This window comes from Glandiceps talaboti, chromosome 22 (genome assembly GCF_964340395.1).
Source record: "Glandiceps talaboti chromosome 22, keGlaTala1.1, whole genome shotgun sequence".
Classification (NCBI taxonomy): Eukaryota; Metazoa; Hemichordata; class Enteropneusta; family Spengelidae; genus Glandiceps; species Glandiceps talaboti.
This window is the reverse complement of record NC_135570.1, coordinates 1,060,001-1,073,185: the sequence shown is the minus strand read 5'-3', so window position 1 is coordinate 1,073,185 and position 13,185 is coordinate 1,060,001. Positions and strand designations below refer to the sequence as shown.

General features: G+C 35.3%; 1 protein-coding gene across 1 annotated transcript in view; it reads left to right on the top strand.

Annotated features, from left to right (window-relative positions):
- Positions 1-2,022: 2,022 nt before the first annotated feature.
- LOC144452146 (dorsal root ganglia homeobox protein-like) overlaps positions 2,023-13,185 on the top strand; it is a 16,036-nt gene continuing 4,873 nt past the window's right edge. The window contains exons 1-3 of the mRNA XM_078143182.1: positions 2,023-2,122; positions 8,678-8,763; positions 9,555-9,656. Of these exons, the coding sequence (XP_077999308.1) occupies positions 2,023-2,122; positions 8,678-8,763; positions 9,555-9,656 (288 nt within the window). The remainder of the gene's footprint in view (positions 2,123-8,677; positions 8,764-9,554; positions 9,657-13,185) is intronic.

Below are 13,185 nucleotides of genomic sequence, written 5' to 3'. Positions count from 1 at the left end.
TATAATCATCGACAATTCGCATTGCTATTCATATCTTTTTCTTCGACATATGCCTGTATGGTGGTCTCCATCGACAACTATATATACACACACACATATATATAGCAGTGTTTGGTCACCTAAGACATACATATAATAAGTTGTTTATTCAATCCAATTTTTGCCTGCTATAAATTCGCTTTTCATGATGTCCTCGTCATAAATCGTGAAATTTGTTTTGTTTCACGATTGATTTGTCATTGCTATTCATCTTTAAGTAATATAAATAACACCATCATTAGGGTGTATAACCGTTATTGTACTCTAGCGTTATTGCTATCTGTCTATACTGTACTCTAGCATTATTGCTATATCTGTCTATACTCCACGGTCTGTCTATACTGTACGGCCTGTCTATACTCTACGGTCCGTCTATACTGTACGGTCTGTCTATACTCTACGGTCTGTCTATACTCTACGGTCTGTCTTTACTGTACGGTCTGTCTATACTCTACGGTCTGTCTTTACTGTACGGTCTGTCTATACTCTACGGTCTGTCTATACTATACGGTCTGTCTATACTCTACTGCTGTCTACTCTAAAGCTATACAATGTGTCATTATCCTAACATCTGACTATATATACATATTTACTCTTAGTCTATAGAAACACGGTTTAGTGTTGGAGTGTAAAAAGAGAGCAAATAACACAACACGTGGTGATATAGGTAAATCCTTATCTACACTTAATATTAAACATGGTTAAATTGGTTTAATAAGTATTCACTTGAGGTGATCAAAACGCTAATAATCTGACCAAAGACTTTGCAAACAAACAAACAAACAAACAAACAAACAAACAAACAAACAACGAAAACTAAGTACACTAACTTTTCTGATCTATAAAGTGTTGTTCTGATATGAAAAATAAAAAGACGCTGGAGTTGTTATTGCAATAATTATGTTCTGGAAAGCAGTGTATAAAAATGATGAATTTTAAATAAATATGAATGGATATTTTCTTTTCCTAAAATGCCAAAATACTGAAATGGTATGCTTTGTTTTAGCGTCTACTAGACTACTTCTAAGATATATTAAACATCGCGTTTAATCTGGATATAAGGATTGTTGGCTACAGTCCGCCATTTTCAATCTGTCCAAACCTATACATAAAAAAAGCTTATGCCCTGTAAGTACCCTTCAATATTACAATCGTCATTTTAAGACCAAACTGTGTGATTTTACTATTCCCATCTCATCGGGGTTAATATAAACATTGTATTTAAAGGTGTTTTAGATGTTCAACATCGATATATCCCAGCCATTTCGGCCGGCAGCTTCTGCTAAGGTTAACTAACACTTAACCTGTTCCACCTTAACAAACACTTGTATGACACAAAGGCGTTGACATGACACATTGAAAATATATTACTTTATTGATTGTAGGAACGTACAATATCATACTAATGATATTTCATAACACCCTTGATACACGGCTAATGATTAATCAGCTAGTCACCCAAGGTCTCTACGATTGATACCCCACGCCCCTTAATTCTTCATTTGATAGTGCAAGTCTATTTGACATTACTTCAGCTGTTGCTTTTAACCCAGATAGAATATTAGTGTCCCAAAGCTCACTTTATTCGAGGCATGGGCAAATTAAGATTATGTCTTTATTTTATTTCTCTCAGGTCGTTGGAGAAGCAAGTTTGTAATACATCGACTCCCAGAGTGGCTGGTGGTGACAGTATACTTCGGCTACGCTGACAACAGATACGACTGCGGACAGGGAATTTTCGGTCATCGATTCTGAACACTTTCCGGCAAATAATCAAATCGTCGTGACATAAATTCTTACACTTCAGAGACTGTTACTTGTCACTAAAAAACAAGACACGTCGGCTCCAAAATCAAAGGAAAAACTCGAGTAGATCTCAGCTAATTAACATCTCACAACTTGACATTGGTAATTCAAAGCTAATCTCTTAAAGTTTCGATCAAATTTGTGACTGTATCTTGTGGCTATTTCCTTCTCATCATCATGATGTACTGCTATCACTGTACATCTCCGTATCAACCACACGCTCATGCCCACCACGTTGACATGGAAACACTGATGACCGGTTGTCCACCATTAACTTGTAAGTATATATAATTGTAATACTTTCAAAACAGACAGTATTCAAAGATCTCATTTTCAATCGGTTACTTCATTTCCCGCCATTTTTTGGCAAGAAATTGTCGTTTCCCCCAAATTATAGACTGCGTTTACAACGTTTACTCTTCTAGACTTGTTTAGATCACGTCAACGGGTTAAGTATATAGGTACTAAACAGAGACTTTGTGAAATTTTTTATTTCAAAATTTAGATATATTTTTTCAAAGCTATTGTTCAGTTGATATTTATGTACACCGAGATGAAAGTGTGTCCCTCAGGCTATAGACATTGGAATTGTCATTTGGCGATGTCTTCGGCCCGTGGCATACTGGCCGTCTAGGCTAAGTTACAAAGTTCCTTTGTTCAATTCTCACTGGCTGATTGTACAACGTTTTAGGGAATAATCACACCGGGTATTATTTTGAAACTACCACTCATATTGCTACAATTATCTTAATAAATTTAGCGAATGATATTTGACCCGCGTCATCACAAGAAGCCCCCGGAGCAGATAAATTGTACGTGTATCGGAGAGGATATTTATTATAATCATGACATTTAGTGTTATTTTAGGGATACAATTGCAACAAGCTATAGAGAACTTTTTTCACTAAAATATATGCATTCATTCTAACCTACTTATTCCTAATATTGATAGGTTACGTTAAATGGGAACATAATCCAGATTTATACCCAAATAAATTGAAAATAAAATCATGACAAAAAAAGAATCTACCAAACATATAAACGAACAAACACACAATAAACACTTTTGCAAATATTGCTATTCGACCAAATATTGCTATACACAGCAATGCTATCAAATATTGCTACTCACTGCAATTCTACCAAATATTGCTACTCACAGCAATGCTATCAAATGTTGCTATACACAGCAATTCTGTCAAATATTCATACTCACAGCAATTCTACCAAATATTGCTATTCGACCAAATATTGGTAATCACAGCAATTCTATCAAATATTGCTATTCGACCAAATATTGCTACTCACAGCAATTCTATCAAATATTGCTATTCGACCAAATATTGCTACTCACAGCAATTCTACCAAATATTGCTATTCGACCAAATATTGCTACTCACATCATTTCTACCAAATATTGCTATACACAGCAATTCCACCGAATATTGCTACTCACAGCAATTCTACCAAATATTGCTACTCACATCATTTCTACCAAATATTGCTACTCACAGTAATTCTACCAAATATTGCTAATCACAGCAATTCTACCAAATATTGCTACTTAAAACAATGTTATTGCATAATTCGTTACTTTCACAAATTAATGTCAGTGTGTAAAGAACGACAAATTAATTAAATCTACTAAACATCAGGTTTTTTATAGTTATTTTATAGTTATTTTATAGTTATTTTATCTTAAAATACATTATCTATTCGATACAAACATTGAATCTATCTATCTATCTACCTGTCTGTCTATCTGTCTATCTATCGTTTGATCGCCCATCCACCTACCTACCTAACTACCTACCTACCTACCTACTAAACCTACCTGTCTGCCAGCCCGTCCGTCCGTCCGTCTGTCTGTCTGTCTGTCTGTCTGTCTGTCTGTCTGTCTGTCTGTCTGTCTGTTTGTCTGTATGTCTGTCTGTATGTCTGTCTGTCTGTCTGTCTGTCTGTCTGTCTGTCTGTCTGTCTGTCTGTCTGTCTGTCTGTCTGTCTGTCAGTCACTGTAACTTCATTTATACTCCAAAAGCCTGTCAGTCGAGCACTTGAAGAACTCTTAGGTTAGCGTAAAAGGCAGAGATATTTGAAATCACGCATTCACTACTAAAAAATCATTTATTGTTGCATGTTTATCAGGTAAAATAAATAAATGTATATGTCCATCAAACGTGTATATAATAATGTATATAATTGTTTAGTTCTAGTATGTACAATTAAACAGTCCAATAAAATATATCATTTTTATAATATGAATTTGATAATGTTAGTCGATCGTTGAGTACAAAACACGTTTGTGATATGTGAGATTTATCCTTTGTACATATTAGATTGTCATTTTTACGATTCATTGTTAAGAAGTATATATTTAAAAAAAACTTCTTGTTAAAAACATTGAAGGATGTGGGTGTTTTAAATGCAAACTGTCATCGGTCATACGAAATCAAAATGTACATTACCATCGTACTTGTGAACACAAAATAACAAAAGAAACTCTAGGAAAAAGATTGTATATTATAATCTTGATGACAAATTGTGTGTGTATATACTTTATAACAGGAACGTTAAGCCTTTGAGGTATATATCAGACGTCTCCTTATTTTCTATAGGCTTTCACCATTCATTCATTGACATTAGAATCATTCCCGATCGTATAGTTCGTAACGTGTTCATCGTTCGTGCCGTAGACAATAAGAAACAAGTATACAACGCTTTGAATCGCCTTCGGACTCAGATAATTAGACGATATCATGTGTTTGTATTGCTGATTATTCGTTGCAAGCCGATGCGTGTCTCAAACTAAAAGCAGGGGCGAACAATTCCCTTTCAGAAATGTCGTTGCAGTGCCTCCATACAGCAACAGTATCTGAAGGGAGTACCATCATTTTTGTGATCTTAAGACTACTAGACAACCCCGAGTAGCCGAAGCTAATGCTTTGAACATCTCTCAAAGCGCTGCTTCGATTTCGCTTGTCGGCACCAACTATGAACCTTGTTCATCAAGTCACCGTCTGATAAGGGTAACAGAATATGCCTGTTTCGACATCAACCACGGAATGCTGAAGTGCGATTCCTTCTGCCAATTTAATTATACAAGTCGCTGATCCATTTAGCGTAGACAGACAATGTTTAAATTCACCCGAGGAAATGTGAAAGTGAAATCTCAGATTTAGACGAGGAAATATCAGATGCTAGTGGTCAAATTTGTGATTGTTACCATGTAAGTGATGCTACCGATAGCATTTGCTTGCTTTAATGGAATCCCTTGCACGTGTCTGTTTGTAATTTATCCCCCTTTTTTTCTTTTAATTTTGCCAATTTCGATGATTCTGGAGTGACTGGAGCGTGCAAAATTAGCAAGTATAGGCTCTGTTCACTGGTCGTCAAAACCTTTGATGGAGAGGGGTTATTAAATATCAACTATTTAAAATATTGAAATATTATCTATTGTAGAGTTAACATAATCAGGCAGCTCGTAAATCGTCTAATTACGTTGATTAGGCTACGATCCGTCAGGACCTCAAGGTCTGTAATATAGACTAATCATTTATAAATAATTCCTACTTTACATTTAGATCATTGTTAATTTATCTATTTCATTTCATTTATTTTGTTCTCAACTCATATTTTGACGTATGCTGGAATTAATATTTGTAAAGGATTCACCCTGCAATGGCTATTACCCGTTAATGTGAGGATATTGAAAGTCCATTCTAATGTGATATCAGTTTAGAGGTTAGACATAGATATACTTTATGAATTAAAGTTACACTATATTATCACGATCGGAGCTGGATACTACTACAAACAAACAAACAAACAAACAAAACAAACAAACAAACAAACAAACAAACAAACAAACAAACAAACAAACAAACAAACACGAAGAAAAAAAAATGTACTTCGTATGTATGTACTCCAACCTACATTCTACTTTGCCTAGCATCCAACCTACATTCTACTTTGCCTAGCATCCAACCTACATTCTACTTTGCCTAGCATCCAACCTACATTCTACTTTGCCTAGCATCCAACCTACACTCGTCTTTGCCTAGCACCCAACCTACATTCTACTTTGCCTAGCATCCAACCTACATTCTACTTTGCCTAGCATCCAACCTACATTCTACTTTGCCTAGCATCCAACCTACATTCTACTTTGCCTAGCATCCAACCTACACTCGTCTTTGCCTAGCACCCAACCTACATTCTACTTTGCCTAGCATCCAACCTACACTCGTCTTTGTATAGGAGTTTAACTTTCAAAAGGAATTACATATTAATATAAAGAATTTTACAGTGCAAGTACTCGACGAATTGATGCAAGTTCTCGACGAATTGGTACAACTCCGATCACAAAAATCTTTCTAATAAAATTAGCAATAGTCTGGATAATACCAAATTAATGTATCAATTATGCACAGTCATTTGTGATAAGTTTTGTCTCCGTTCGTAACAAAAAAAACAAGCCAGTCTTGATGTCAATTAACAGCATATGCACTTAATTAATGCTCTACGCAACCTGCTAATATAAAGTCAAAGAATACTATATATTTAATTTCCTCTTTGATTTGTCAATTTTAGTGAAAATGATACACATTTATCAAAAATTGGGTGTCTATTTATGATGACTACCATAGAGTTTGGCTACTGGACAATGAACTATGTAGAGTTTGGCTACTGGACAATGAACTATGTAGAGTTTGGCTACTGGACAATGAACTATGTAGAGTTTGGCTACTGGACAATGAACTATGTGTCCTGTTTCTATACAAATGTCCGGAACAAACGTTACTAGGCCGAAGACCTTAAAACTGGCATTGTCGATATACGCGTGACTTCTAACCAGTAGGATAAGTGACTTAAGTTCAAAAGTATGTCTGATAAATAGAGCTAATATGAAGACAATATTGTCATATGAAACCAACGAGATAAACCGTGACGACAAGACTAAGACAGTAAGGCAGACATACAGAGAGACAGAGAGACAGATAGACGTATGACAGCCAGGCAGACAGATGGATTTATGGTCAAACAGACAAGCAATAAACGAACAGTCGACATTATGAAAACTGATCCCGAACAAGTGTCGGGTTAAAATAAATCTAATAGAAAATCTGTATTTCAAGCACTGTATGTCCTCTAGCTCTTTTGTAGAATTTGTTAGACATATGAAAATAAAAATACGCAGATCCGGCGATGAAATATTATTGACTTGAAAAGTATTTGAAATAGTCTCTCAACATTAGATTCCCTCAAGTCGTCCAGTAGACTATTTTTATATATTTTTTTAATATTTTAAATATTATAAAAAGCAATTCTGTAATGTCATATTTTTTGTCATAAATCTTTCTTAAACTATATGACAGGTTGATTTTAATGAACTGACGTGTTGAATCATTCCAAACTTGTAAATTTATATGCAGAATGCAAAAACAATGTCAAAATCCCATGGGCCTCTGCGACACTCTCATAACAACTCGATGAAAGGTAACATTATGAATTATTCATTATACCATATCATTCTATAAACATTTTCACCGTTCGTGTATTATGATACAATCTATCATTCATGAACTGTCCACTCTCTACAAAGTGATGAGTCTCGCAGAGATCCCTGGGAAAATATGTGAAGTAAATAGCGCGCCCTAGTGTCTGAGTTAGTGGAGTTTTTCAATCTTTGTCAAAGCCTCACGTCATTGTTGTCGTCATTATCCCAACCAAACAAGCATTAATTTTTTTTTTGCCAAATGCACAGATTTTATCATGGAAAGCTGTTTGCTAAATACAGGCTTCTTGTAAAGTTCTAGGAACAAAATAAACAACCACACATTGTCCAAAAGTTGCGAAAGTCGAAGTGTCGTCAGCTAAACTAATTAAAATGATTCACCTACTATTGTTTGAATGTCTAACTTCAGGAATATAATATGTTAACAGATTTAGCTTGGTACATTTACTATCAAATTGCATTCAATTGACCACTTTTTAACAAATCAAAGTGACCGTAGCAAAGATTAGGTTGTCTATACAGCTTTGGTTTAAGAAACTATGATTGTCAATAGTCGAATCACATTCTAGTCAAAGTTCCCCATTTTCAAATGTTTCCTGCAAAGATTATCCCTGATATCATCGTACGAGTCATACAAGCTAGCCTATGTATGTACCCCCACCCCCCCATCCTTACAAAGACCAAGCACAAAAAAATGTAATGGAAAGCACACTCCTTTAAAATGATTTGATGTTTTATATTTTAAAAACAAAATCAAAACAGAACTAATATGGATGATTGGTATGCGTACTTTGCTCTACTCAAACTCACCATGGGGCATGGTTGCTGTAAAACGACAATAACCGTCACAGATTTAGCGGGAAAAAGTAAAAGAACGACTCGAAATTAAGGAATATGAAATAATTGATAAAACATACTAATTGCATCATAGAAAGAGATGAAATAGTGAAAAATAGATAAAGTGTTTGTAATTTAGCCGCATCATTTATCATTTTGATAAATGTTGATTTTCAGGATAGAACTAGATGTTTCACTGTGTATTCTAGAAATACAATTTGAAACGACAGAGCGGGAAAAGACAGAGTGGGAAACGACTCCCTCTTTTACCTGTTTACTCTCGTTTACAATCTCACGTTGTCATAAAACGGTATTATATGATTGATGGGTAGACTATCCCGACACTTATAAGCTGCAAGCCATCTGAATATTAATCTGTTTGATATAACGTTAATGTCGCTGATCAAATGGCGATATATCATCAATGCAAAGAGTACCCCTTAATGCTACATTAAGGCCAAATGTTTTTTTCTCTTGCAGATGGCCTCCATTATCCCCCCGATTTCGACGACGGATTTGCTCGCCGTAAACAGAGACGAAACAGAACTACGTTCACTCTACAACAGGTAGGCAGGCAACGTAATGTTAGCGAATTGATAAGAGAACTTACGCCGTAATGCAAGTGATACGATCGGAGATCGATGCACTGTTTTCCGGAAGAGATACGAGAATCGACGTTTTTTGTGTATGGCCGTTGATTCATTGTTGTCTGATCTCAGTGTTATGGTGACGTCATCATACATTTTAGTGTTATACACGTCATCATATATTTATGGACCTCACATCAATATACTTGAGTCAAAAGTTAAGTATCACTGAGAACGAAGTATTGCAAATATCATTAATCATTACGTTTACAAAAAGTGAGATTGCCACTGTTTTGAACTTTTTAATCGCGTAGCTTGCTTTTTGTTTTGTTGAAATTGATTTTCAATATTACACCTGTTGTAATTAAATAGTTAAAATAATAGATTATACAAAATTAGAACAATACAGAAAAGTCCAGTCTTTAGTAATTTTGTTTGGTAGATGTGTGTTTGGGAAGGTATAGGTAGAGAGAGAAAAGTTGGCAATATGAATAGAGAAAGACAAGACAAGTCGAAAGACAACAGACATGACGCTGTTAGCCAACCAACCATCCAGCCATGCAGACAGATGTGCTGCTGACAAAGAGACAAACTTTGAGGCAAACAGATCAATCGACTATTACGACAGACAGATATGTAGTTACAGACATGTAAACAGAAAGGGTGAGGGTGAGGGTGAGGGTGAGGGTGAGAAAACTGATTTTCCCGCTAGTTTTCACAGACAATATCTTGTCTCATGAATGATATGTAATTTTTATTTTCGTTATTAGCTTGAAGAACTTGAAACAGCTTTCGCGAAAACTCACTATCCCGATGTGTTCACAAGGGAAGATCTAGCCATGAAGATCAATCTCACAGAAGCCCGAGTCCAGGTTTGTAAGACGTCAAATTTAGAGACTGTGTTTCTATAAAACTTGAGATATTAAGGCGCCAAATGATTCATTTGACAATTATTCCAATCTAAGATATAAATCACATTCTGTGATTTGTCCCGCCACATAAAACAAATAGAAAGTACAAATATGGACTATGTTTAAAACTAATAAGTAATGATCATAAATTCCAAGAAGACAATATCTCCTTGTGTAATTTGCATGATCGTTAGAGAATTAGTTGACCTTTGACACTGTATTAACCAATCGACTGTAAGGCTACATTTTATGAGAGCTGTAAATGCATTTGACATGATATATTTGTTCAGAGGTATACGACGGCAATAAGAGAGTAAAAAGACGTACATGTTTACTGCATTATCTTGTATTCCCTTGAAAACAAGGGGATTGTTTTCATATCGTGGTTTCTTATGTTCAACCTCAATGATCTTTCAACCAAATCTCGCGAGCTTTGTTAATCTCGTCTGAGATTCCTACTAATACGTTGGGTGGATTCGGCATGCAAATTACTTTTCCCTAGATGAAGTTGATTTAAGCTCCTAGGTTCGTGGAAATGATTTGATGAGCGCCTTACTATCGGTATCTATGTTTGTAATCAGTATCAACTCCACATCGCACGATGGAATCTTGTTGACATGGAGTCACAGTCGGACACGAATTTCTCAATTATTCTGTCTTCACTGGTTACAATTATTGAACCCTTATCAAAATGGCGACGGCGTCAGATTTGCAAGACAGTGGCGAGGTTATAATTACAACGGGCGATGGTTTCGTCATTTCGTCTGTAGCTTCGCTATATATTTATCTATCACGAATACCATGAACTGAATCGAAAACATTTGAACTTTGTTCATAACAATATCAAAATGTTTTTATTATGATGGCAATGGTCAAAATTTGAGGCTCGTTCAGATATTTGAAATAATGAGAATATGAAAACTCTCTTGGAAATTTTAGAAAATAAAATCTTCCGAAAATAAAGCACCAATTAGCGAGTCTAAAAATGTATGTCTGTCACAGGTGCATAAGTTCAGATAATGTAATTGAGTTTGTGTGATCAAATAAACATGTTAGTCCATAAGATTAAGTCATTCACTGGATTGAAACAGTAGGTAGACATTATAGTAGGTATCCAACTAGCTTTTTGATGAGTTCGTCACGTCGCGAACGAGATCCCTATCTCTTCCTTGGAACCAGTAAAATTTGATTCATGGCGGATCGGATTAGATATAATCCCGTTAACGTCATAAATATATGTATTAATCCTACAGTCACGGTGTATCAAAGTCCCACCGCAGAGATTAACTCGCCTGGATAATAACTTGTAATCCGTTTTGGACTCTAGTTTCGATAACTGTGTGCTGAGATTGGAAAGTGAACTGATCGACCCAGTCGGACAGAATCCAATGTCTTGTTGAAATACAAAGCAATAAGCAATCAATACTGAAACTACATAATGTGAAGTACAATATATATATGATAACAGTGGTAGTTTGGACGACAGTAAGATTATACTTAAAATATCAACAGTTTCACTTTTTGTTATTTTGTGCTATGAAATATTTGCTAACAATATCAGAGTTTTGTCACCATAACACACATACCAAATGTTTACTGAATTGAATAAGGCAAAGATAAGGGACTTCAATTTCCTTAAAATGTGGAAAAGCACGCGACTGTCAATTTGGTAAAATTAAGGCACGCGACTGTATATTTGGTGACGTACTGAGTATAGTAATGGGACAGTACATAGATATATGGAATGTTTCCTCTCCTGTTTTATTTCCATTTATTACAGTAGTAAATGGTGAGCATTTGCTATGTGGACATTGCAAACTGCCAAGACATAAAATGTAACGCTAGTGTAATAGACAAAATCTCCAATTGCATTATCTCCGGTTAATTAAATATTGATCATCATCACATTTGGCACTTACGATTTCCATTTAGACGGGATTTGACTTGATCAATTATTAAAACTCATACATGTTCTCACTTGGATGCGATAGAATGAGTCGATTGATGACATAGCGGTAGGTTAGTAGTATGGCAACAAGACGGCAACACCAAACATCGCAAACATCAATGATGAAGGCTAGAGGTAATTGTTACCCTAGCCATTGATGGGATGTTGAGGTATACACACTCATTGTGGCTGTAGCAACTATTCGATGGTGAAAAAAATGGACCTCAAATACACAAACTTTGTTAAGAAGATTTTGACGCCCAAATTTTACGTTATGCTAAAATAAAGAACCAACTCAACAACTTTTCATTATTTACAAATAAAATTGTTGGGAATTTTTTTCTCACCGTTTTGAGTGGGAATATGAGAATGAATATAGCCGTGTTCTCTCTCTCTCTCTCTCTCTCTCTCTCTCTCTCTCTCTCTCTCTCTCTCTCTCTCTCTCTCTCTCTCTCTCTTATGTTGTGACACTATTCATCGTGAAACGGAAACTGATCACGTGATTGCGTCATCTTCGTCAATGCGGAATTGAGAGAGGGTCTCGGGGGAACATCTCGGGGAAATGTCTCGAGGGAAGTGAGGGGAAAGAGACGGATCATTTACACATTTTCTATTATTCTATCTAAGCTACACTATTGGTTCAAACAGGCATCATTATCCGGTAAAGAAGCCAATGTATATATCTCACATCAATACTTCATATACTGTAACAGTAAACTAGCACTGGCACTGGCTTTGAGTAATCAGTTTTACAGAAATATAATACAGTGTCGTTTTACCCTTCACAAAAACCCTCAATAAGATATCCATATGTCATGTTATTATATAGCTGGTATATGGCAAGTATGTTAAGAAGTACAAAATGATGATGACTTTGATGTTGATGCAAAGAGATTGCCTTAAGTCAGGTTTTAGCTTCCAACGTCAACTTAGTACACGTTTCTCCACTTTAGGTTTGGATTTAATCTGTTATGGTCGCAATTAACATTATAAAGTAAATATAATGAAAATGATAAGTCAATATTAATCAAAATGAAAAGTAAAAGTCAAACTTTGACGTGGCTTGATTTATCTAAAAACTATGTACACATTAATGACGCGGTACAAATGAAATCAAACACAGGTCACCATGGTTGATTTTTACCTGTCACGTTTATTTCCCCATTAAAAGAAACAATTACTTGAACTTACCGGCTCATTAGTTTTGTCAACAATTTTACATCAAACCTGTGTGTGACATAAGTAAATATGCCGACACTTTGCATTTCTGTATTATCACGAACATATATCTATATTCGGTATTCATATAATTTAATCTATTAAAAATCCTATACATGTTTTGATTTGTTTGTTTTGTTCCTACCCCAAGCGTGTCCCAAGTGCGCATATCAAACCAATGTGTGTGTGTGTGTATGTATGTATGTATGTATGTATGTATGTATGTATGTATGTATGTATGTATGTATGTATGTATGTATGTATGTATGTATGTATGTATGTATGTATGTATGTATGTATGTATGTATGTATGTATGTATGTAT